General features: G+C 44.6%; 2 protein-coding genes across 4 annotated transcripts in view; one reads left to right on the top strand and one right to left on the bottom strand.

The window, feature by feature from the left end:
* The window catches only part of AKR1D1 (aldo-keto reductase family 1 member D1), a 38,496-nt gene extending 25,780 nt beyond the window's left edge, over window positions 1–12,716 (top strand). The window contains exons 3-9 of the mRNA XM_081878987.1: window positions 2,219–2,335; window positions 3,670–3,747; window positions 4,336–4,458; window positions 7,389–7,498; window positions 7,981–8,146; window positions 9,880–9,962; window positions 12,214–12,716. Of these exons, the coding sequence (XP_081735113.1) occupies window positions 2,219–2,335; window positions 3,670–3,747; window positions 4,336–4,458; window positions 7,389–7,498; window positions 7,981–8,146; window positions 9,880–9,962; window positions 12,214–12,256 (720 nt within the window). The 3' untranslated portion in view covers window positions 12,257–12,716. The remainder of the gene's footprint in view (window positions 1–2,218; window positions 2,336–3,669; window positions 3,748–4,335; window positions 4,459–7,388; window positions 7,499–7,980; window positions 8,147–9,879; window positions 9,963–12,213) is intronic.
* A 446-nt stretch (window positions 12,717–13,162) lies between these two features.
* Window positions 13,163–22,627, bottom strand: LOC309351358 (protein mono-ADP-ribosyltransferase PARP12-like). Of its 3 annotated transcripts, none has more exons than XM_081878989.1 (8): window positions 22,340–22,627; window positions 19,706–19,919; window positions 19,235–19,355; window positions 17,833–17,929; window positions 17,045–17,126; window positions 16,347–16,477; window positions 14,276–14,427; window positions 13,163–13,592 (listed from the first exon to the last, which is right to left on the bottom strand). In XM_081878989.1, exons 2-8 carry the CDS (start codon window positions 19,787–19,789, stop codon window positions 13,312–13,314), a joined length of 948 nt encoding a protein of 315 aa, XP_081735115.1. In that variant the 5' UTR covers window positions 19,790–19,919; window positions 22,340–22,627; the 3' UTR covers window positions 13,163–13,311. The 3 variants fall into 3 exon arrangements, with proteins under 3 accessions (XP_081735115.1, XP_081735117.1, XP_081735116.1); XM_081878991.1 differs by having other exon boundaries at window positions 14,276–14,423; window positions 16,358–16,477; XM_081878990.1 differs by having other exon boundaries at window positions 17,045–17,123.
* Window positions 22,628–24,649: the final 2,022 nt, after the last annotated feature.

Below are 24,649 nucleotides of genomic sequence, written 5' to 3'. Positions count from 1 at the left end.
TCATTCTGCTCCATAGATACTGTGGGGAATTTTCCTTGAGATACCATTGGCTACGCCCACAAGATACATTAAAAAACCCCACCTTATATCATCTCAGCATTCATGGAGAATCCTGAGAACTGAACTTTGTTAAAGGTGCTGGAAATTTTAGCTCTGTGAGGTCAGCGCTCTATAGTTTGTTAAGTCAGAAAGTGGCATAAGAGTGCTTTAAATGCATTGTGTGGATGTGGAAAGGGATATATTATGTTGCTGATTATTGGTCTAATACCTTGGTTCTCGAACTTAATCTGTTCGACTCCCGAAACGTTAGAAAACCAAGGCACAGCTTCTGATTAGCGTAGGCACCCTGGAAACAATAGCCGACAGCTGCATCGGATGTTCGGCTTCCAGAAAATGTTTGAAAGCTGGATCACTTACTTCCAGGTTTTTGGCATTTGGGAGCCAATTTGTTTGTCAACTGAGCCATTCGAGAACCAAGGTTCCACTGTACAATTTATTATAAGTGACAAGTGTGTTGGTTTGTTGGAATATTTCTCGATAATATGATTGTTCCTTTTCCTTCTGCATAATTACGATTGTTACCATCTATTTATGGAAGCGTTTTGTCTAAAATCCTTAGGTTTTGACGATAAGCAGTACAAAGGACACTTTAATAATCCAGTTCTAACTATCTTTACTCAAAACAGCTAGATCTCTGAAATCTGTACAAGTTCTAAAGGAGCTTTCGACAATGCCTTGCCCTCCAGAAGGCTTGGACTCCAGCTCCCATCACCCTCACTCAATTGGGCCAGTGGCTGAGGGTGAAGGGAGTTGTAGTCCAACAACATCTGCAGTGTACCAGCTTGGAGAAGGTTGAGCTGAAGTTTGGCAACTGACTCATCAGAAATTATTCCAAACTCGCAAGTGCCAGGATAATTGTGCACAATCCAAAATTATTTGCTGACTGAAAGCAGCAGCATCTGTATTCTGGCACAGTTCTCAAAGCAAAGCATTATTATTTTATTTTATTTTATTTTATTTTATTTTATTTTATTTTATTTTATTTTATTTTATTTTATTTTATTGCATGCAAAGAACTTGAAGGTCCAACCCCCACCTCACCCCCGATTTTCCTACACTGCCAGAAATTTTGGTTGTTTGGCTGCTCCTCCCCACCCCCATCCCAATAGTTCTTCTATTTCATTAAGTTGAAAGCAGTGTTTGCAGAGAAAGTGATGTCCTGGGACAAAAGAATAATTTGGCAGCTACCTGGTGCTCTCACTTATTGACACAGGACTGCTATGTGCACTGAGAAGATCCTCTTGAACACAAATAGTAAAAAAAGTGTTTGGAAGGGAGAAGACCCATTGTGAAACAAGAAGCTAATATTTACAATGCAAAGAATAACCCAGCGTTCATAGCCTTTCCTAGTAAGCGTTTTTGTTTTTGTTTTCTGGAGCTGCTATTCATGCACACTTTGAAAAGGATCAAATGAAGCCAAGAACTGGGTCCTATTCCAGCAGCAGAACCGTATACCTAAATCCTCAGAAGTAAGCCTCATTTAGTTAGATGGGATTTACTCTCAGGTAACTGGGTGTAGGATTGCAGCATTACAGTTTACTTCTGTTGAAGTGGCTACTTCTGGACTGCCATGAAAGAAGAACAAAGAGTTTTGTGGCACCATAAAGGCTAACAATTTATTATGGCAAACACTTTTGTGATCTAAAATTCCTTTTGTTAGATACATCAGTGTTGGGGTTTAGTTTGGCCCAGCAGGTCTAATTTTGGCTGTGAGGCAATTATCTCCAGAGCTGTCCCTTCATATATGAGACCACACAGATAAAGTCATGGGTTCAAAGGAACAATTAGGATACTTAACGTGTGGTCTCCAATTGGGAACTCCCAAGTGCAGCCAATCTTTGCCAAGAGCAGGAAGTCACCATGACATTAAGCCATCTTTCAGCAGGGATCCTGAGCTCAAGCAAAGGAAAAACGGATCATCTGACATCAAGCACTCCTTACTGCTGTTGCAATTATTGTTCATGGAAAATTCCATACCCTCTGAAAGAACAGTTTTTGCTGTAACCTTGCTATTTATAATGGTTCTCCAAGTGTAGCTGCCTGTGGTTAACTTCAGTCAACATGCTCTTGAAATGTCATATTTTCTTCATTTCAGCATTTAGCTTGCGGTGAAGGTTCTATCACATTTATTTATGTTTTCTTCCTCTTCTCCCTCAAGCTGTGGAACACATGCCACCCACCAGAGCTGGTGCGTCCAACTCTGGAGAAGACATTGAAGACCTTGCAGCTTGACTACGTTGATCTCTACATTATTGAGCTGCCGATGGCTTTTAAGGTAAAGAGAAAAGTTGTGTTAGAGCTCCTCCTAGTGTATTAGTGTGTTCCAGTCTGAACTAGGAAGAATACCTGGAGTAAACTTCACATTTACAGGTAGAGAGGCCACTGACTCACCACCCAAAATGCATCTCTCTCTCTCTCTCTCTCTCTCTCTCTCTCACACACACACACACACGGAGGCAGATTTGCATATAGGGTAAGTTGCACACACTAATTTATAAAAACATAAATTTGCCATGAATTTTTTAATTGGCCAAGCAAAGCGAGACCTTTGCTTTAATGATTTGCTCGTTCAACATTCTGTCTGTAGTGTTGGCAAGCAAGGACTGGAGAACATACAGCTTCTGTGTAGAATATGCATTCCTTGCAAACATACAAGCAGGGTATGAGGGGAGTCAAACAGGAATTCCTTTAGGCAGATGATTCTTTGATGTTTGTACCCTCAAATCTTGACAACTCTGTGGATTTTTTTTCAGTCCTTTTCCTCTCCTCCTGCTAATCCCACAACACTCCAACAATCATTTCTAAGGGCCGAGCTACACATTACTCTTTTTAAAAAGCAGGCTTCATGCTGACACTTTTCTTTTCATGGAAAATCCCAGTTCAATGCCATACACCCAGTCCAGATCAGGGTGTGTGTGTGTGTGTTGTTTTCCTGCTGAAAAACAGCTCTCTGGCTGCTATGTAGTAAACAGCACCTATGGGGACACATAGCCAGGTGTATGTGTGTAGGTGGGATAACAGAGAAACCAGCATGCTTGTACATGGGTTCAGAGTAATGTGTGAATGAGCATAGAGGGAAAGGCATGCAGGCATCGGCTGCTGGCCAGAAAAAGGATGTTGCAGTTATTATTGTTATTTTGTGTGTGCACTGTTTTAATGTATTGTATTGTAAATTGCTTTGGATATAATTTTGATCAAAAGGCAGAGTGTAACTTGTTAAAATAAATCAGACGTCAAGCCCCTTCTTGGGAATCAAGGAAGCAAACTTGCAAAAGGCAGTTTGTTTTGTAATGTGAGATCTCTGAAGACCACTGGAATTTCAGAATGAAATTTGGTACATGTGTTCAAGCAATGGAGATACATTTCAGCTTCAGATGACGAAGTTCAACCTCCATGTCCATTTTCTGTTAACCTAAGTACACATTTCTTCTTATATGTGCTTTCTTTCCAATTTAATCACTTACCACCTGCTTCTACACATACCTTTCTGTCTTTCCAAGAAGTCCCAAGGTAACCACTGCCTCTCCCCTGGAAAGTAAAAAACAGAATACTTATGTATTGTGGATTTCTCTTCCACAAACATATTTGTGTGTGTGTTTTTCCCCTCAGCCTGGAGAGCGCATCTACCCAAAGGATGAAAATGGGAAGTGGATGTACCATGAGACAGACTTATGTGCCACTTGGGAGGTGAGTAGATCTGAAGCTGCTGTGGGACCATCATCTTTGCATCTCCTAAGGCCAAGTGTGGGCAGACTTCACGCCCCTTCCTGCGTCAGAGATCCTGGCCAGCTTACCTGGTTACCTTTATCTTCATTTTTCTGGCCTGAGGCTGCTGAACAATGTCAAGTAGGTCTGGATTTTGACACTGCTCTACTTCCTCACAGTGCTCCCAAGCTAGCTTTGCTTTGGAGAATTGTGGCTCCATGAAGACTACCCCAGATAGGGCCTTATTTCCCCCCTCTCATCTGACCTTCCCTTCAACACTCTATCTCACTGTTCTGCCTATTAGTTTTTTCCTTCTTCCTTTCCCCCTTTCCCCTTTCTGCTGCGGAGAAAAATCACTTCCTTGTCTTTCCTTATTTAAGTTCTTGATCAAAGGCTATTTCTTCAGCAAAGTCTGCTCCCTCCAGAAGCTTCTTGGCCTTCTCCTATCCTCCTCTACATCCTGGCTCTTTCCACACTTAGTTGCTACTGAGTCCCCTCCCTCCTTGGGGAATTGTTATAAATCTTCTACTCGGCTGCCTTCCCACTGTTTTGCCTGCTTTATCCCGACAGGCTTTGGAAGCATGTAAAGACGCAGGGCTAATGAAGTCCATTGGGGTGTCAAACTTCAACCGTAGGCAGCTGGAGATGATCCTCAACAAACCGGGACTCAAGTACAAGCCTGTCAGCAACCAGGTAATGGAGATATGCAAAGTGATGCAGTGACATGAGCAAGCATCTTGTTGCTTTCACATCATCTGACATGCACTGTATGCTTTTGGTACTTGGGTGACGTATCAGAGTACCCAAGCATCTTGTATGGACCATTCTTACGATCTTGCAGCTGCGCCATGATGGCTGTGCTCTGCTTCCACAGTCAGAGGCAGTAATGCTCCTGAATACCAGCCACTGCAAACCACAGGAGGAGAGTGCGCTCTTATGCTCAGGTCCTGCTTGCGGGTTTCCCACAGGCATCTGGTTGGGCATTGTGAGAACAGGAGGCTGGACCAGATGGGCCAGGCTCTTTGTATGGTCTTCTGCTGAGGGAACTACCCAATGGTGAGCATATTCCTGGCTTCAGATGGCTGAGTGTATGAGTGGTTAAGTAGTTTCAGACATGGGACACAATGATCTTAAACCTGCCCCACTTCAGATCATAAAGATGCAAGGCCAGTATCAGATTGTTGTGGGGCCCTTTGGGCAACAAGAGTAGCATTGGGCTCACGTTCAGCACTTCTCCTTCCTCCTATAATCATATCCCCCCCCACCCAAAAATCTAAAATACCCTAAAATCTTACCCAAGATTCTTCCCCCTCTCTCACAAATGCACTCATGTCTCTTCTTCCATTCCCTTCCACTCATCTTTCTCTGCCTAAATATGTTGCATGTCTTTTCCAGTTCTACAATTATATGACTCTATGAGAGCCCACCTAGTACAGTCATACCTCGGGTTGAAGTCACTTCAGGTTAAGCCTTTTCGGGTTGCGCTCCATGGCAACCCGGAAGTAACGGAGCACGGAGCACAGGTGCAGACGCTCAAAATGACATCATGCGCATGTGCAGAAGCAGCAAATCACCACCCGCGGATGCGGGTTGCATTCACTTCAGGATGCAAATGGGGGTCTGGAACAGATCCCATTCACATCCAGAGGTACCACTGTATAGAATCTTGTTCTCACAATCAGATCCCTATGGGAAGCTCACAAATAGGATCTGAATGTGGCAGCCTTCAGCCCACCTTTGATTCCCACTTGTGGCATGGTAGATCTTCATTCATTCAGACACCCTTACTTATTTTTCTCTCCCCACCCCCACTCATTTCACACCAAATCCATATCACACAAATCATGCACCTCCAGTCCTCTCTGTCCCCCTTCCCCACAAACCAGGTATTCTCCAACTTGTCCCTATACTCACCAATGAAAATATTTGATATGCCATTACAATAATAAGGATAACATGATCAATGATCTTGTGAATTGCCATCATTTCTTTCAAAAAGATCGGAGGAAGGAAAGAGGCTAGAAGGATGATCATAATTTTTAAATCTCAGTTCATTTCCACGGACTCATAAACTGCAGTGAGGCAATCCTATATGACAATGCCTAACCTGTCTGTTTCGAGCACAAGAACACAATATCTTTATGTGGGAGAAAGAAGCGAGAAGAGCAACTACTTGGTAACTGCATGAAGGGAGAAGATATGGGGGAAATAAGAGCTAAAAGACCTGAATTGGCTGGCACAAGAGTGAAGACTGCAGGCAGCAACAGGCTATGTGTCAATCAGCCGGTCTCTAGGACAGGGGTGGCTAACCTGAGGGCTGCACTCAAGGTTGGTCAATCGATCAAGTGCCACATGTCAACAGTGGTCATAGCCAATCATGGATGGACTTCCCCAACTACACGTTTACTACTGTGTATACAAACTCACCCAGCCAACGTACCGAGAGAAACTGTGACCAGGTGACCTGCTCAGTTTGCCTCTGAGGTGCTCCCTATGGATGGGCAACTTCCAGGCCCATCGTGTTCTCCCATCTTAGTGATCTTTTTCTTTAAACTGGACTTGAATTGGAGAGCCCTCTAAGCAGAAGACACCTTAAAATGGAGGACTGTAAATCATTGCAGCCCACTCCTTTGTACATTTGGCTCCGTTTCTTGTTGAATAAGAACTGTACATGAGACATTCTGGAGCTACAAAAGCTGTGTCATCAAAAAAAGCAGATTGTGGGTCCGATTATAAAAGAATAATCTAGGAGACAATGGATTTCTGAGCACTCTGCACTTTTTTGACAAAACCCACTGAGAGAATGAGAGAGAGGGCTGGAACACAGTTTTCTTGGCAACTGGATGAGGTCAGTGTGTTCCACCAACATAAGCTTACAGTTGAATAAGCTAGCCTTATTGAAGCCTTTTCTCATCCCCACTTCCAGAGGCTCCAGTTTGAGCAAAGGAGGATTTGCATGGGCTAGAAGGCATGCTTTACTGGGACCAGCCTTGCAATAAACTTCACAAACAATAAATCAGTCCTGGGATAAATTGGGACTGCTCCATGGAATAGATACTTTTAAATCTATGAAACATTGGCCCATGTAGATGGTTCCCAGGGTCAACAAAAGTTTGCAGAACCCTGAGAGAAGCCAGTTTTCTCCTTCCTTTCTTAGAATTTTATCCCCAAACCTTTCACAGCTTTATAATGGGACTGTATTTGTGGCAAACATATAGAGCAGGGATTGGGGACCTCTGACCCTACAGATGTTGTGGGACTACAACTTCCATCATCCCTGATGGGTGGTCATGCTTGTTGGCCATTATGACCATTGATCGGGGATGATGGGAGTTGTAGCCCCACAACACCTGGAGGGCCAGAGGTTCCCCATCCTTGCTATAGCAGGATGGCTTCATGGTGTATGACGTATGGTGTATGAAGAGTTTAGTTATCCAAGCAGGTTGAAATGGTTGTGTGAAAATGAGGGGAGAAGGACCTAAGTGTTTCCCCTCCAGCAGTTTTTCCACTGAAAATCATTCCCCAGGGGGAAATTACAGGCAATTACATGTTGACTTTGTGAACAAGGTTTCTTGTTGGGCCATTTTGTCATTAACCCAGCCTTCTGCATTCTGTCTCTGCAGATTGAATGCCACCCTTATTTCACCCAGCCCAAACTTTTAGAATTTTGCAAACAACATGACATTGTCCTTGTCGGATACAGCCCTCTAGGAACATCAAGAGATGAAAGCTGGTGAGTGAGATGTTGTGTTTAGGAATATTAGAGCAGGGGTGGGGGACTTGTAGACCTCCAGATGTGGTTGGACTCCAACTCCCATCAGACCCAGCCACCATGATCGGTGGTCAGGGATGATGGGAATTGTTGCTGGAGACAACTTCACCCTCTTTCCTCTGCTGCAGGGTCACATTGTTCTCTTGCTGCTCCATCTGTTGCTAAATTGGTTTGAAATCTGTTAGCATGGTCCTCACCTGGTCCAAAGATCACCGGTATGCTATTCTCACACTGCCTGCATAGGCAAGGCACCCAGTTTAAAAATCAGCCGTATTGCACCCATATTGCTTGCGGATGCCTTCAGCAGGGTGGTTTTCAAAACCGGATAACAACTTGATTTGGTCTTGCTTCAGTCCCTTCACACCCCCATTAGTTCTTCTTCTGCCACCAGACTGCCATGTAAGGCAAATCTAGGCTGATTTCCTTTCCCTTTCTACAACAAGGGTGAATGTGTCTTCCCCTCCACTGCTGGAGGACCCTGTGTTAAAGGCCATTGGAGAAAAATACAACAAGACGGCGGCCCAAGTGGCGCTCCGCTTCAATATCCAGCGAGGGGTGGTGGTCATCCCTAAGAGCTTCACCGCAGAGCGCATTAGAGAGAACTTCCAGGTAAGCTTTCAAAAAAGCCTGCTCTGTGTGGCAAAGCACCTGCTGTTCTTTCTCCCCACCTCACTAGAAGGTAGCAAAGCCCACTAGCCTTGCAACCTCCAAAAGGGTCTTTGACAGCAAGGCAGAGATAGCACTCCATGTCTGCAGTCTTCAACCTGTTCAATTCACACACACACCCCAATTTTTAAAAAACAGCTTCCACTGTTATAAAAACAAAACCAATACCGTATTTTTCGCTCCATAAGACACACTTTTCCCCTTCTAAAAAGTAAGGGGAAATGTGTGTGCGTCTTATGGAGCGAATGCAGGCAGGAGGCTCTGCTCAGCGCTCCCTTTAAAGAGCCGTGTGGAGCATGTGTGCGGCTCTTGGGGGCTTTTCCCCAAGGAGGGAGAAGGGCAGCCCATCAGTCCCTTCTCCCTCCTCAGGGAAAAGTCCTCAAGAGCCGCAAACACGTTCCACGCAGCTCTTTAAAGGGAGCACTGAGCAGAGCCTGGGATGCATAAAGGCTCTGCTCAGTGCTCCCTTTAAAGAATTCCCCCCCTTGCATTTCCCCTCTAAAAACTAAGTGCGTCTTATGGTCAGGTGCGTCTTATGGAGTGAAAAATACGGTGCATTAATTGTCAGCTTCCATCGTCTTCAACCTTTTCAAACCAGGGACCCGCCATGTGCTTGGGACCCACTTTCAATTTTTTTTTTAACCTTATATTTACGTGATGATAATATTGCCGTTGACATTTAATCTTGGCCCAGGATGCAACCCAGCAGTGAATCTTAGCCCACTTCTTGAAGTCCAGCGAACACTGGAGGGACCACAGATGGCTTTTCTCCTTTGGGTGATTCTCCCTCTGGTCCTGGGGAACTCCATAATGCCTTCTTCCACATGCTGTGGCCATTGGTGGGGTCGTACCTGCGTTTATTCCAAAATAATAAGGATCTGAGGATCTGAATCTACAGCAAGCCCACCACTCTGGCATAGGGAACAGAGTGGTTGGCTTGCTATAGATTCAGATCTTTTCTTGGGATTGAAGCTCACTGGCTGAAATCGGGTCAATCAAAAACTCACAGTCTAACCTACCTTGCAGAGTAGTTGTGAACTGGATTAGATGATCCCCAGGCAAGTCATCAAATATCAAGTGCCCATGCATGAATTTGTCCTCCATTCTGGTTATTTAAGCAATTTACCTTATACTGAATCAGACCATTGGGCTCACCTGAATCAGTATTGTCTGCATTGACTGGAAGCGCCTCTCCAGGATTTAAGGCATTCCCAGCCATACCTGGAGATGCTGGGGATTGAACCTGGAACCTTCTGCATGCAAAGCAGATCCTCTGCCACTGAGCTATGGCCCTTATGGCTACTCTCATTCCACCACATACTATCATGGGCTGCTCATTTGATCCTTTTGCAGGGGCTGCGAGAATGAGGGTGTGCCTGCTGTCCGGCATCCATCGCCTTTTAGGCCAGAGGCGAGGCTAAGGGCACAGCTCTCAATTTAAAGCCCTGGGTCTGAGCACCCTTTGTTTTGCTCCACAAAAACACACTCTCTAAAGCTCAATCAGAGCAAACGTCAATCTACAGAAAACCCAAATTGACAGACATGGAGCGCTAAAGTCCGGAACGAGCAGGACAAAAGGTCAGTGTGGACAAGCCCACACTTAAGACACAGGCTTAGTCATCAGTTGCATAAATGTAGGATAATGGGTGGTTTCTCTCTCTCTCTCTTTTGCCAAGATCTTTGATTTTTCCCTTACTGACAAAGAAATGAAAGAGATTGAAGCGCTGAACAAAAATATCCGCTACGTGGAAATGTTGATGTAAGTATAAATCTAGATATGCAGCATGTAGAAGCATGAGTTGTACTGATGTGATAACCACAGCTTAACTGTGGGCTGGGGCCTTTCCTGATGTTTTCAGTGCAGGACCCAAAAATCCACTCTACGGAAGGAGGGCGGGCCTTTTTGGCTTTGGATAAGATTTTCCTTTTGATAGGCTGCTTCTCACACATGCATGACTTCTACTCTCTCTCTCTCAGTCCCTGCAAAGGTGGTTTTAGGATACTGCACTACAGGAGGCGCCAAAATATTCTGTAGAATGAAGGATTTTGCATTGCATAAGGCGCCACTGAAAGTTGACAGTCCCTGGCTCTAGAAACATCAACCAATTGCTTTGGATTCTTACAGGAATGTGCTCCCTTTAACCCAGGGATGGGAAACCTGCTACCTTCCAGGTGTCTTGGACTCCAATTGTCATCAGCCCTATTCAACATGGCCCATTGGGGGATGATGGGAGTTGTAGTCCAACAACATCTGGTAGGTCTTAGGTTCCCCAACCTGCCATAAACCATTCACCCGACAGTGCTGGTAGCTCAGCTCCTTTATGCTCTTAGGTCTGTCCAGACTAGCTGCAGCTGATCTGTCTTCTTCATTACATGGATTGGGAGCTCTTAAGTCAAAGTACTGTCCTCCCGCACAAGACAATGTGCTTCCTTGCCTTAAGTAAGCTGGGGACCACAGCTATGCTCCAGTTTGCTGGCAGGTTCCTAACATGGCCATTCTGCTGATCCTGAAACTTGAGAACATCCTCCATGTGTTCTGGGAAATGTGGAAAGTTGGTCACTTGCAATGCAGCTTTAGGAGCCCATGGTATTATATTACATTTGGCTAGCACTTGCCCAAGGACTTGCACGACTGAAGTCTGCAGCGAAACAGCCTTGGCAAAACAAATGCACCAGTATATGCCAGCTTTAACATCATCACTCCCAAGACTCCTGGAAGCCAGACAGGACATTAATGTCCCCTTACATAACCAAACCGAACTCATCCAGGTTTGAGTCCCAGCAGTTTAATTAGAGGGTGCAGCCAGGTTTGAATGGGCTGCCTGCCAGTTCATAGTGAAGGAGGGAGAAAGAGGCAACAGAAATGAGAGCCAGATAAGTTTATCCTTTGCCGGCTCAAGGAGTTGGGATACATGCAGGGTTTGGCTACACTTTGTACCACATATAGTCAGGGAATCATTAGTGAAAATCAGATGTTTAATCTTAATAACCCAAGCTGACCCATGTTTTCTCCAAAAGCCAAACACTTGTGCTTAAAAAGCCTTCTCAGATTCAAAGATTGTGTCTTGATAAGTAAAATCATATTTTTACATATGAATACTTACTCTAATGCAGTGTTTCCCAACCTTGTGCCTCCAGCTGTTTTTGAACTACAACTCCCATCATCCCTGACTAGCAAGACCAGTGGCAAGGGATGATGGGAATTGTAGTCCAAAAACAGCTGGAGGCACAAGGTTGGGAAACACTGCTCTAATGGATCCTTCATATTGTAGGAGGCCTGTTTGTACCAAGTTTTAAAGCATACATATTAAGCACAAATCACCTTTTCTGTTCAAAATGGTGTATTTAGTTCTGTGTGGGGACTTATTTCTAGAGGCAACCAATTGCCATACTCTAGGGATTTGAAAATGTTTCCACCTGCCTTCCAGTTAAAAGAAAACATTCCAGGCTGCTTGCAATTAGGGTTGCCACCTTTGGTCAACCAAAATAAGGGACAAGTCCCATACTTTCCCTTAAAATAAGGAACCACCCCTTATTATAAAGGACAGGTGGCAGCCCTACTTGCAGTACTTGAAGAAATAACCCTTGAAATACAGTGGTACCTCAGGTTACAGACACTTCAGGTTACAGACTCTGCTAACCCAGAAATAGTACCTCAGGTTAAGAACTTTGCTTCAGGATGAGAACAGAAATCGCACGGCAGCGGGAGGCCCCATTAGCTCAGGTTAAGAACGGACCTCCAGAACAAATTAAGTTCTTAACCCGAGGTACCACTGTACATAAAATATGATCACTTCAGATGTTTTGGACGACAGCTCCCATAATACTCTACCACAGACTACAGCTGTGACTGATGGGAGTTGCCACTCAAAAAATCTGAAAAGGTCATTGATTACCCCTTCAGTAGATCATACCAATAGCAAGCCTGAGGTCAAGGTGGAGGGATGTTGCTGTTGTGGTTATTTATGGTGTTAGCTGCCACTATTAACTGTGACTTCAATTTGTTTCAGGTGGCAGGACCATCCAGAGTATCCTTTTCACGATGAATACTGAAAATGGTGCATCCACTACCGTGTGCTTGGTTTTAGTGATCTTTGTTCCTTGTTATCTTTTAGCTTTGAATTTAGTAACAGCATCATTGTAATCTTTCTGCAAGTCCCTTGATTTCTCCTATGCTAACCCTCCACAATTTGTCCAAAACAAATGTGGATAACCAGGCCCACTCAGTAGAGTAGTTTCAAGTCAGTGTTCAACTGCCACTATTATTGTGATGGAGGAGAGCCAAGGTGTTGTGGTTTTTGTTTCGGATCTCTCTTTGATTTGCTGTCTCAAATTTTTGTCTTGTGTAACAAACATTAAAGAACATTTTCGATTAAATCTCTGATGAACTTGAACAGTTGGATGCAAGGTTAGGAAACATAGTATGATGGTGGCAATCATTCAAAGCAAAACTGGATGTGAAATTTGGAGTAGCTTACTTATATAAAAAAGTAATCTTCTAGATCAGAATGTTCCTTCATTGTATGTTTTTTTGGCACTTGTGCTCATCTTATGTGAATATAAAAGGACTTATGGACCAAAGCCACCTTTGGCTACACTTTAGAGCAGGGCTGGGGGACCAATGGGCCTCCAGTCACTTCTGAACTACAACTCTCATCATTCTTGACCACTGGTCCTGCTAGCTAGGGATGATGGGAGTTGTAGTCAAAAAAACAGCTGGAGACCCAAGTTTGGGAAACTCTGGGTTATGCAGTCTGGAGCTGATGGGAATTGTCCCAATGACATTTGAAGGGCCACAATTTTCCCACTCCTGCTTTAGAGTGAAGGCAATGGTCAATTATACAAGCGGTCAGGGGTGGTGCCAGATGGGTTTGGTCAGCATGGGGCCCTCAAAAACCTTTCAGCTCCAGTAACCTTTAAGCAATGCCAACAATCCAGCTAAGAATATGGGTTGTTCACTTGTAACATGTAACGTTTTTAATATGCAGAAGTAAAATAAATCACAGTAGCCTTTTAAATAAGAAATTGTTAAAGTTTTAGATATATAAAAAAGGATTTCAAGTCCATGTTTAGAAGAGGAGGAGGAGGAAGAAGAAGATTGCTGCCCTTTACATGACCACACAATGGGACACTGGCTGATACTCAAATATGTATGCTGGGTAAATCTGATACTTCTCAAAGATGACAAAAATAGAAGGATCAAGAACGTTGTCCACACAGCTATCATAAAAGTTGTTCGATTGGTTAGATCTCGATGGAGGGCGGAGGTAAGCAGGATTTCCTTGAACGTAATCTCCAACCAGAACTTTAGCTACAAACATGCTCCTGATGTGGGTATCCGACTGGCAATATGCATGTGAATAACTAGCGTCTCTGGCAAAATAACTTCCTGAAAGAAGAGATGTCTGTAAGAACCAAGCAAGCCAATGCAAGTTTGCTGCTGCACAAATAATCATCTTGAACATTTTAGACCACTCGCTTCCTTTTCGATCTTCCATTGCAAGTGCCATTGCTCACGTAGCCAAAATAGCATCATCCACACCCAACAGGGAGTATCAACAGGATCATGGAAACTCTTGGTGTGGGGGGAACCCTCCAAAATAGCCCATTGAGGCTGTGCTGGGTGCAGGGTGTGTGTTTTGCTCACTGTGAAATTCTCTTGCCTTTGTGCTCACACAGCTGCATTGTCTGCCTACCTCCAATACCAGCCCATTTGGTGACTTGCACAGGGCAACCACAAAGGTGTGGAGGGTAGACTTCTGAAGAGGAGGGGCAGGGAAGCAAGTGGATATAGGAGATCGTTCAATCACAGATATTCAGCTGGCAAAAGAAGAATCACCAAGGTCCCCTAAGCCTTCCACATTGCTGCGGACTTTCAACAAACACACTTTTTTGTACTTGATTGGTGTTGGATTGCTGAGGACTTAATATCAGACTATAGACAGGTGATGGTACGGTATGGTCCTTGCAATTTGTGTGTGTGTTCCTCTCAGGTTCATTGCACACTACATGGAAAAAACATGCACATACATGCACAGCTACGCACATTTCCTGCCTGCTCTGAATTGGTACCTTTTCCATAGAGAGTGCCATGAGTTCCACAGATTCTCCAGTCAAAGTTCTGCCCACAGATGTCATGCAAATGGCATTTGTTGGTGCCATGGAACAATAACCTTTCGTCTACCTTGTCTCCCCCATTCATCTTCTTCATCTGCTCTTTCTGCCTAGAAACAGAAGCATCTGCTTTATAAAAAAATAAACACCCCCCCGAGTCAAACTCAATGCACGCAAGAATTAAAACTCCTTTCCTTGAACCAGCCCTCAGGCAATGCAATGAAAGGATCAGCAAGTCTGTTTACACATTTGCCAGCATAATTTTATACACTTTTTTTCTAGCAGAGTAGTCAAATAATTACTTTCCCAAGATCTACTAGCTTACTATATTGTAACTATGTATACTCTACATTAAAATCCAAATTCTACACCAAGCAAATCTGGAGGCGGTTGGAGGATGGACGGCGGCTAACAGATTGAGGTTGAATCCTGACAAGACAGAAGTACTGTTTCTGGGGGACAGGGGGCGGGTGGGTGTGGAGGACTCTCTGGTCCTGAATGGGTAACTGTGCCCCTGAAGGACCAGGTGTGCAGCCTGGAAGTCATTTTGGACTCTCTCCCGCTTGGACTACTGCAATGCGCTCTACGTTTGGCTACCTTTGAAAGTGACCCAGAAACTACAACTAATCCTGAATGTGGCAGCTAGACTGGGAGTGGCTGCCAAGACCACATAACACCATTCCTGAAAGACCTACATTGGTTCCCAGTACATTTCTGGGCATAATTCAAAGTGTTGGTGCTGACCTTTAAAGCTCTAAATGGCCTCGGCCCAGTATACCTGAAGGAGCATCTCCACCCCCATCGTTCAGCCCAGACACTGAGGTCCAGCACCGAGGGCCTTCTGGCAGTTCCCTCACTATGAGAAATGAAGTTACTGGGACCCAGGCAGAGGGCCTTCTTCGGTAGTGGCACCCACCCTATGGAATGCCCTCCCATCAGATGTCAAAGAAATAAACAACTATCAGACTTTTAAAAGACATCTGAAGGCAGCCCTGTTTAGGAAAGTTTTAAATGTTTGAAGTTTTATTCTGTTTTTAGTGTTCTGTTGGAAGCCGCCTAGAGTGGCTGGGGAAACCCAGACATATGGGTGGGCTAATAATAATAATTTATTATGGGCACCTCCACTAGACAAGGGAATCATCAGACTGCTTTGGACTGAAGGCTTTGCCAAGATTGCACAGTCTCACCTTTGGAGTACAACTTACACTGCTCATTCTATCTCCTATAGCTGAACTGGGTGGTGGTAGAGATTATGGTCACTAGGGAGCCCCCGGCCAATTTCTGTTGGACCAATTAGTGCAAACTCCCCCAACCTAGTGCCCTCCAAACATTTTGGATTACAGCTTCCATCAGCCCCAGTCAACACGGCCAATGGTCAGGGAAGATGGGAGCTGTAGACTCAAACATCTGGAGGTTGAGGAAGGCTGCTGTTTGCTGGGATTACTGGAAAGCATGGTGGTCAGATTCTGTAAGAGATTACTTCAGAGGCAACCTACATGTGATACTAGTCACATATTTAAATAAATCCTCCAGAACAATTGTCTGGGAGTTCTCCAACACCTGAGAGCACCACCGCCAACCTGTGTAGGGATGCTACTAGGCAGCAGGTTGGGTGGCCACTGTGTCCCAAACATCCCTACGCTGGCATGGATGGGTATCCTGGTGAGTGAGATGGAATCCCTTTGGATAATGGTACCCCATAATCCTCCAGTCTGTGCTGATGCTGCATTGAATGCCCTGGTGGATGCAGTAGGGGCAAGTCAACATCTGTTTGACTGAAACATGACAAAGAAATATCAATGTGCTTCCCTCAAAATATAATCCATGGCCAGTTACATATTTGTGACATCAGGCCGCAAGGTTTGAATTCCCACCAAATGATAGAGGAATAGCAGTCAAGTAAGGAGTCATAGCCAATTATAGTAGTATCCCCCCCCCCTTCACCACAAAAAGAGACAAAGGAAACCATTTCTAGACTCTCATACCATGAGTTCCCATCCCTTGGAGGAGAAGGAAATCAAATACGAACCACTGGAAGACTTGCCAAAGAGACGGGTTCTGAATCCTTTGGAGTCGGTGGATAACATAACCCTCCATGGTCTTCTGAAAGAGTTCCTTAATTTCATTGTATTCTTCAGCAGAATCAGAGATCTCCACCAGCTAGGCACAAATCATAGTGAAATGAACCATTCCACATTTGTTTTCAGACTATACATTTATTTTCTCACATTTATACATCACTCTTCTGAAACAACACAAACCCTGTTTTGTGTTTAACATTGCTTCACACCGGTTGAAATTGTTGATTTTCATGTTTCATGTTTTTCTTTTAAAAGATTGTTTCTTTAGAATGTTAACTTTACCACTAGCCCATGGTACTTGAGTCTCTATATTCTGTCTGCCACCTGGCAATGCATTCACTTGAGCAGGTACTTAACTCAGCTCCTCTCAGCTCCAACACTGCCACCCATTTCTTACTCTCCTTGTGCTAGTGGGCTGCTCTCCTTTTCATTCAGAGGAAATAGCTGAGAAGCACCATAGCTCAGTGGCAGAACATCAGCTTGCATGCCAGAGCCTCTAGGTTCAATTCCTGGAATCTCCAGGTAGGGCAGGGGATGTCCCCCATCTGAAAACCCGGAGAGCCACTGCTAGCTCTCCAGAACCAAGCTAGATGGATCAATATAGGCCTTTGGTCAGCTGTGTAGCAGTAAGGGGGAAATTGAATACCTTATAGCCTACGTTAGGCAATGCTGATTGGTCCCAGCTTGAAGGAAACAGGGGGGTGGGAAGAGAAGACTCAAAACGACTGCTGCAGACAAGAGACAAAACAATCATCTAATAGCCAGGAGAAGAGGAAGTAGCAATTGGTTCTATTGTTGAACTACTAGGCAATTCATTCCATTGTTGGAGGATCAAGACTTTCCCCCTAATATTCAACAGATATATCCCCAGCCTTGCTCAGCAGCTAACTCAAGTTTCAATACAATTAAGCACCTTTTGGATTATGTTTGATCTCTTAACTAGATGTAGGATTAAGAAATAAAAGGCACAGGGGCATTGCTCTATCACTCGCATGGATGCATAATTTCTGAAATGTGCAGTTTGCCATGTCAAGCTGCAGCAACTGCAGCCCCTTCTATTAGAAGCTACTGGAGGCCTTGCCCTGGTTTTCTTTTTGGCAACCCACCTTGCAAACCATACCCCACCCCCCCATCATCTAAAAATTGGAACACAAGAGAAGCAAGCTCACCCTGCTCATCTGCTGCTTGCAGCCATGGTTCAGCCAAAGGGATTCTATGCCTATTTTGCACATATCCTTTGCATGCATTGATTTAGGTTCGGTGTTTATCTGAAACATTTCTATCCCACCTCTAGGAGACGTTTGAGGCAATCTACGCCCAATCCAAGTCACATAGTCAAATATCAAACAAATATATCTTGCCCCCCTCAAATATACACAAACAGTTTAGTAGACATTGGCCAAGCTAGGCTGAGAATGAAAACATATCCAATACCCCATCTCATTGTCACGTCCTCCTCCAAAGAGCACAAGCTTGGGCCACCTGCAGACTCTTCTCCGGGTTCGGTAGTACAGGTTTCTCTGGACCATCTCTTGAGGGAAACGGTAGTGGTCAATGTTAAAAATCTCATGTCCACCAGCAGCTTAGAATTAATTTAATTACAGAGAACTACTGAACAGTACAGGGTCCTGCTTTCCCCCTAAGATATGATCACAATACAGCTCCTCTCACTTTGTTCGTGCACCTTCAGAAAAACCAGGACTACTCCAAAGGACCGGTTGAGTGACCATTCATCCCCATTTGTTTGCACAAAACCTGTGAAAAGGTCTTTACTGAGCATTTGTTCCCACCCCACCCATTTTTTTGCAGGGTATTTATACAACAATGAACACTAACCCTGATTTGCTTGCATCATCTTTTATACATCTTCCTGTTAATCATTTGTTCACCCCACTTTTCAGTGCATGTTCCCATCATTTTCCTAACTATAGAAAGTCCAGGTTAGTTGGTTGGTTGGTTGAAGTGGATCTGTTGTGCTATTTTGGCAGTGCATTTAATCCACTTTAATAGTACAAACCTAAGTTTCCAGTATGCATTTGAATCTCTCCTACAGAATAATGCCTGCCTGGAAGCACATCCAACCAAATGCAAATACCTATGTGCAGAACAGCAATAGAGTCCTCTGTGGGCTTCATCAGGTTTGCATCGAGCCAATGCATTACAGCAGGCCCACATTCAAAAATCTGGTTGTCCTTGCCCTCACTCGACAAAGGGTATGTAGAGGAAGACATTGTAATGAAACAGCTTGTTCTCGAGCTTTAGAAATTGTTACTATGAACAATGGGACCAAGGACTGAATCATTTGTTACATTAGCACATGTTAAATTTTTCAGAAACTAGCACCATTTTTGTATGGCAAGGTATCTACATGGAACATCTTCAGTGTGGTAAAAAGAGAGGGAGTCAAGAGTTATGTCAGAGGAATCTCTCCTGCTAAAGGCTGCTGTTCTGAATCATCCTGCACAATTTAAAACATTATTTATTTGGTTGTGGGCAGTTCCTCTGTTTAAGAGTTGGCCTTCCTATTTGTTGCAGTCGCCTCCTTCCTTTACTCTGTCCTTTGTGCGCCTGGCAGTGATTGGGCCTCAGAGCACCAGCAAGACCTTGCTAGATACTGAAAGCAAAAACACTGCGTTTCAGCTTTGCAAGTACAAGGTATACGCAGGAGAACATCATTTCCTCTTCTCTTGAAACAAGTTGCTGCCTCATAACTAGCAAAGCTTTTGTGTTGGGATGGGTAGAACGCGGAAATACCAAAAACAGCAACAAGTTTTGTGAATGTAGAGATTGGAAGGGCATTACGCCACCCCCTAGCTTAATGAGGATGATACACTACCTTGGAAATTTACTTCGTACAGCTGAGTACCAGCATGGAAGAAGACAACACCTTTCTGGTCCGCCTGGTAAGCAGCCTCCAATTCTTCCGATGATATTGTGGCAGCACAGTGCTCCAAATGCTACAGAGAGGTGTTGGAAAGGGAGATAGCAGAGTATCCATTGGCTTTGAGCTTTTTGATTTTCAAGAGTCTTCAGCAAACTTTGAAATTGGCCTTCCCCAATCAGATGCCCTCCAAATTGTTTTGGACTACAACTCCCATAATTCCTGTGACTTGTCTTTGTCAGCCCCTAGGCCAGTCTTCCCCTCCAGGTGTTGTTGGACTCCCCCAGAGGAGAAGGCCGTGAAAGTAGTAGCAGGACTATTGGTGGCTGGGAGGTGAGTAGCTGTGCTATTACAAAGGGCAGTAAAAGACACCACTCAGTGAGAGTCATTAAGATTTGGCTCAGCAGGAGAAGAAGGGTACCTCACCTTTTTCCCATACTCAATCCACCTGTCAGCTTCATCCAGCCAATACCAGATGAATTCTATTCTGACAATGGAGTCTAAGAGCATGACAATGGAGTCTAAGAGTGTTCAGGGATGGGTCTGTTGTTTCATCTGATGCTAGTCCTTTTTGGAAGACCTCCTCCACTTCATGGGAAAGAGAAGGACCAGCTGGGGAACAATGATTCCAAGCTTTAACCTGAAACGTAAAGTTAAGACATTCATTAGCATCGCGTCAAGGAGATTAGCCAATGCCTTTCTACAGGAAGCTACCTTATGCCAACTCATTCTAGGCCATTGTTGTCAGTCTGCCCTAGGCAGTACGGCCCAAGGTCAGGCATGGTGGGAGTTGTCAGCCAACAACATCTGGATGTCTATAGCTTGCTTGCCCCTGCCCTATTCTGACCGGCAACAGCTATCCAGGGTCTCCAGCAGAAGTTACCCATCCATCCCCTGCTCCCTTTTTAATTGAATGTACCAAGTACATGCAAAGCATGTACTCATCACATGCATAAGGACATCCCACTGAACGATGGTCCCTTCCTAGAAGGATTTTTTTTTAGAGCATCAGGAGGCAATAAAGCACTTTAGGAGAGGAGAGATACCACAGATAATGAGAACTAGCCCTAGTAGATCCAGGTAGAATGACTGTGAGCACAGAGGGTTTGCTACACTCAAACTGAACTGACCAGAGTCATGAGACATCAACCAGAAACTAGGGTGGCCATATGTTCTACTTTAAGGATGGCTGTCCTCTTTTTTAAGAGCTGTCAAAGGACAGTTCTCCATTGGAAGGCATCATCTTTTGGGAGAGCTAGCCAGTCCGGATCCAGGCTAAAGAACCTCAAGGAGAGAGAAAAGGCACCTTCACATTGCCCAGCAACCCTGAGCCCTTGGGTAGCAGGCACACCCAGGTTACAGTCTTTCCTGCAATGTCAAATTATAGCCATTTCTAAATTTACAACTATACATATAAATTTGCATATGCAAATGTTACATGTTATGCTCTCTTTTTCAGCAAGGGCCACCCCATTGGAAGACCCATCTAGCCATATATTGGTTTGTAAATTGAGCCTAATGGTTGTTTAAAGTTTGCTTTCTGGTGTGTTACATTCCCCTTAAAGTAACCAGAGTTATAAGAAGCGCAAACTACTCCAGGAAAATGTGCCTGTCTTATCCAGTAACGCCAGAGGTTAAAGGCCTTTTATTTTTGTTGCAAATGCTTTCAGACTTTGCCTCTTCCTCAAGCAGCTTTCGGTTTCCACCTGGCCTTTGCTTACAGCAGCGTCACTCAAATGTTTTGAAGTGGGACTGATTTGTAAACTTCCAAAACACCTCAGGGCCCACTTGCAAAACTAACACCATATTTTGAGTTCTGCTTTTCCCCCATTGCAACAGAAAATTCAAGACTACCAAATCAGCAGTTAACACTGCAGGAGTTTGCATACCTCCCCCATTTTTTAATGTCTATCTTGCTCTCTCTATTCCCAATGTCCAGGCTGCGAGTGTCCCCCTGCTATCTCTGTGCTCACAAGCTTACTCAGCAGTAAAAGAGCATTTGACAATCCTTCTAAGCCAGATATACTTTTACTGCACCAAACTTCTTAGAGGTATACACATCACATTGCAAGAAAGGAGATTCTAAGTGAACATCAGGAAGAACTTTTGGACAATAAGAGTTGTTTGACAGTGGACCGCTCTCCCTCAGGAGGTTGTGGACTCTCCTTCCTTGGAGGGTTTTAAGCAGAGGTTGGGTGGCCATCTGTCATGGATGCTTTAGCTGAAATTCTTGCATTGCAGGAATTTGGACTAGGTGACCCTCAGTGTCCCTTCCAACTCTCCAAGTCTATGAGTCTATACCCAGACGTAAACAAATGATTCTTTAAAACATGTTCTTTTTTAGACACGGATGGGTAACCTGTGGCCCGACAGTACGTTTCCGAGCACAATCTAGAGCAGTGTTTCCCAACCTTGGGCCTCCAGCTGCTTTTGAACTACAATTCCCATCATCCCTGACCACTGGTCTTGCTAGCTAGGGATGATGGGAGTTGTAGTCCAAAAACAGCTGGAGGCCCAAGGTTGGGAAACACTGCTCTAGAGTGTTGGTGCTGACCTTTAAAGCCCTAAATGGCCTCGGCCCAGGATACCTGAAGGAACGTCTCCACCCCCGTCATTCAGCCCGGACACTGAGGTCCAGCACCGAGGGCCTTCTGGCAGTTCCCTCACTGCAAGAAGCCAAGTTACAGGGAACCAGGCAGAGGGCCTTCTCAGTGGTGGCACCCGCCCTGTGGAACACCCTCCCGCCAGATGTCAAAGAGAAGAACAACTACCAGACTTTTAGAAGACATCTGAAGGCAGGCCTCTTTAGGGAAGCTTTTAATGTTTAACAGACCACTGTATTTTAATACTTTGTTGGAAGCTGTCCAGAGTGGCAATATATTATTATTATTATTATTATTATATATTGTTGGAGCACAGCTTCCACCATCCCCGACCTTTGTGTACACAAGTTGGTGCCGATAGGCTCAGCAGTCCATCAACTTCTGGAGAGCCAAAGACTCCCCATTACTGCTTTGAGAGCCCTTCAGAAAAAGAGGCAGCCCTCCTCTGTCCACTTACCTTTTTCACTCTTTGCCAGAGAAGTTCTGTGGCGCATCTCACAGGAAAGCCAGCAGGGGGAAAAAGACTTGTTATCCTTGCCCCTCTTGTGTGAAAACAATCCTGTTACAATCGAGTCATATTTATAGTCCAAAACCAATTCAACAGGAGACCAAGTCAGGTAGGATTCAAGGCAGAGAAATATTTTTTAAAAAGAGCAATAATTAAAAAAGCTACAAAGGAGAACAACAACAGAAATCTCAATCAGGAAAAACTTCTAGCCTTGACTTCCCATGGATCGCCTTCCAACTCAACTACCCTCTAATCAGCCCAGCCTTGCAAGCCCCACCCTCCAGCCTCTTGGCTTTCCTGGCTAGATAATTAACTGGATCACCTGTCTCTGAGTCAAAGGCTCAGTTAACTCTTTCCAATGCCTTTCTGCCATTGAGAAATGTGGCAAAGGCAAACAGGGCTGTCAGCTAGGGTGGCCAGTTTTGAAGGGCTAGCCTAGACTTAAACTGGGTTAACAGGCATCCCCTCTCCCAGGGAATTGTAGTTCCCAATGGGAAGGTCCGTGGTGTAGTGGTCTGGGGTTGCAGTGGGTCGAGCACCTTTTACTATTTCTACAGCTGGTGTCCTCTCTCCAGCATCCTAAAAGTAAAGGTAAAGGACCCCTGACAGTTAAGTCCAGTCATGGACGACTCTGGGGTTGCGGTGCTCATCTCGCTTTACTGGCTGAGGGAGCCTGCGTCTGTCCACAGACAGTTTTTCCAGGTCATGTGGCCAGCATGACTAAGCCGCTTCTGGCGAAACCAGAGCAGCGCACGGAAATGCCGTTTACCTTCCCGCCAGAGTGGTACCTATTTATCTACTTGCACTTTGAAGTGCTTTCAAACTGCCAGGTTGGCAGGAGCTGGGACCGAGCATCGGGAGCTCACCCCATCACGGGGATTCAAACTGCCGACCTTCCAATCGGCAAGCCCAAGAGGCTCAGTGGTTTAGACCACAGCGCCACCAGCATCCCTCTCCAGCATCCTAGATCTGCCCAATTAGCATGAAACGGGAGCTGTTTAGCTTCTGTATCCTCCAAAGCTAAAGCCAAGGGAAACTGCTTTGCACAACTGTGCAAAATAGGCAAAACTGAGTATAAAAATGTGTATTGCAGGATAAATTGACATTGATGGTTTTTTATGAGGGTTTAAAAATAAAATAAAAATTTGCAAACCAAAGTGGAAATGTGAGAATTTAGGATTGGGAAAGTGATAAATTAAAGCCGTCATGCAGGGCTGGGCAATATATCAATATATTGTCCTAAACTGGTTTGAAATCCACATCATAATTTTTGACCTGGCAATATATCATGAATCATGGTGATGATGTATGTGTGCTATGCAAAAATCAGAATGTGGGGGAAACCAGCCAATGCGTCTCTCAATTCCTGCAGCCCCTGTTAAAACTGCTGACTCCGTTCTCCCTTGCCTCATGCAGGGGGCAGCGAATTACAAGAGCAGGCGCTGGCAAAAATCACAATGCAGGAAAAACCAGGAAGCTAGTCAATGCCTCTGCATAGCTCCATTCTTCTTTCAGACATTGTGATGTATCAGTATATTGTGATGTTTACCTAGTGATACATCACAATGTTGAAAGCTAGATATTGCCCGGCCCTACTGACAAGATTCACCCATCCCTAAGTCCCACACATGTCTACTTATAAGAAAGCCCCACTAAGTTCAGTGGGACTTACTCCCAGGAAAGTGTGTACAGTGGTACCTTGGGTTACATACGCTTCAGGTTACATACACTTCAGGTTACAGACTCCATTAACCCAGAAATAGTACCTCGGGTTAAGAACTTTGCTTCAGGATGAGAAAAGAAATCGTGCTCCGGTGGCACGGCAGCAGCGGGAGGCCACATTAGCTAAAGTGGTGCTTCAGGTTAAGAACAGTTTCAGGTTAAGAACGGACCTCCAGAATGAATTAAGTACTTAACCTGAGGTACCACTGTATATACTTACAGACATAGTCACATGTTGCCCCCTGAAATGGAAAGTTGCTTCCCATGCCAGGGACAGCCCCAAATATTTTGCTGCCTGAGGCAGAGCAGCAGAGCATCTCAATCTGACTCAACTAACACTCAGTTTCCCCCAATTTTGTTTGGAACTTGAGACTCAGCTGAATCCAGAGTTATGTTTAGGGAAGTTTTTAATGTTTAATGTGGTATTGTGTTTTTAATATTTGATTGGGAGCTGCCCAGAGTGGCTGGGGAAACCCAGCTAGATGGATAGGTTATAAATAATAAAGGTAAAGGTACCCCCTGACCGTTAGGTGCAGT

Source organism: Podarcis erhardii (genome assembly GCF_964252035.2).
Source record: "Podarcis erhardii genome assembly, chromosome: 10".
NCBI classification, from domain to species: Eukaryota; Metazoa; Chordata; class Lepidosauria; order Squamata; family Lacertidae; genus Podarcis; species Podarcis erhardii.
The sequence above is the reverse complement of the archived record's forward strand: the minus strand, read 5'-3'. Positions and strand labels throughout refer to the sequence as shown.

What these genes read in the sequence shown, in the direction of transcription:
- LOC309351358 (XM_081878989.1), bottom strand. Translation starts at nt 19,789, where the DNA reads ATGCTCTTAGACTCCATTGTCAGAATAGAATTCATCTGGTATTGGCTG. An exon ending in TGCCTAACGTAGGCTATAAG is followed by an intron (nt 16,478 to 17,044) that starts GTATTCAATTTC and finishes ATTTGTGCCTAG; the next exon opens with CTGGTGGAGATCTCTGATTC. An exon ending in TGGCACTCTCTATGGAAAAG is followed by an intron (nt 13,593 to 14,275) that starts GTACCAATTCAG and finishes CTCTTCTTTCAG; the next exon opens with GAAGTTATTTTGCCAGAGAC.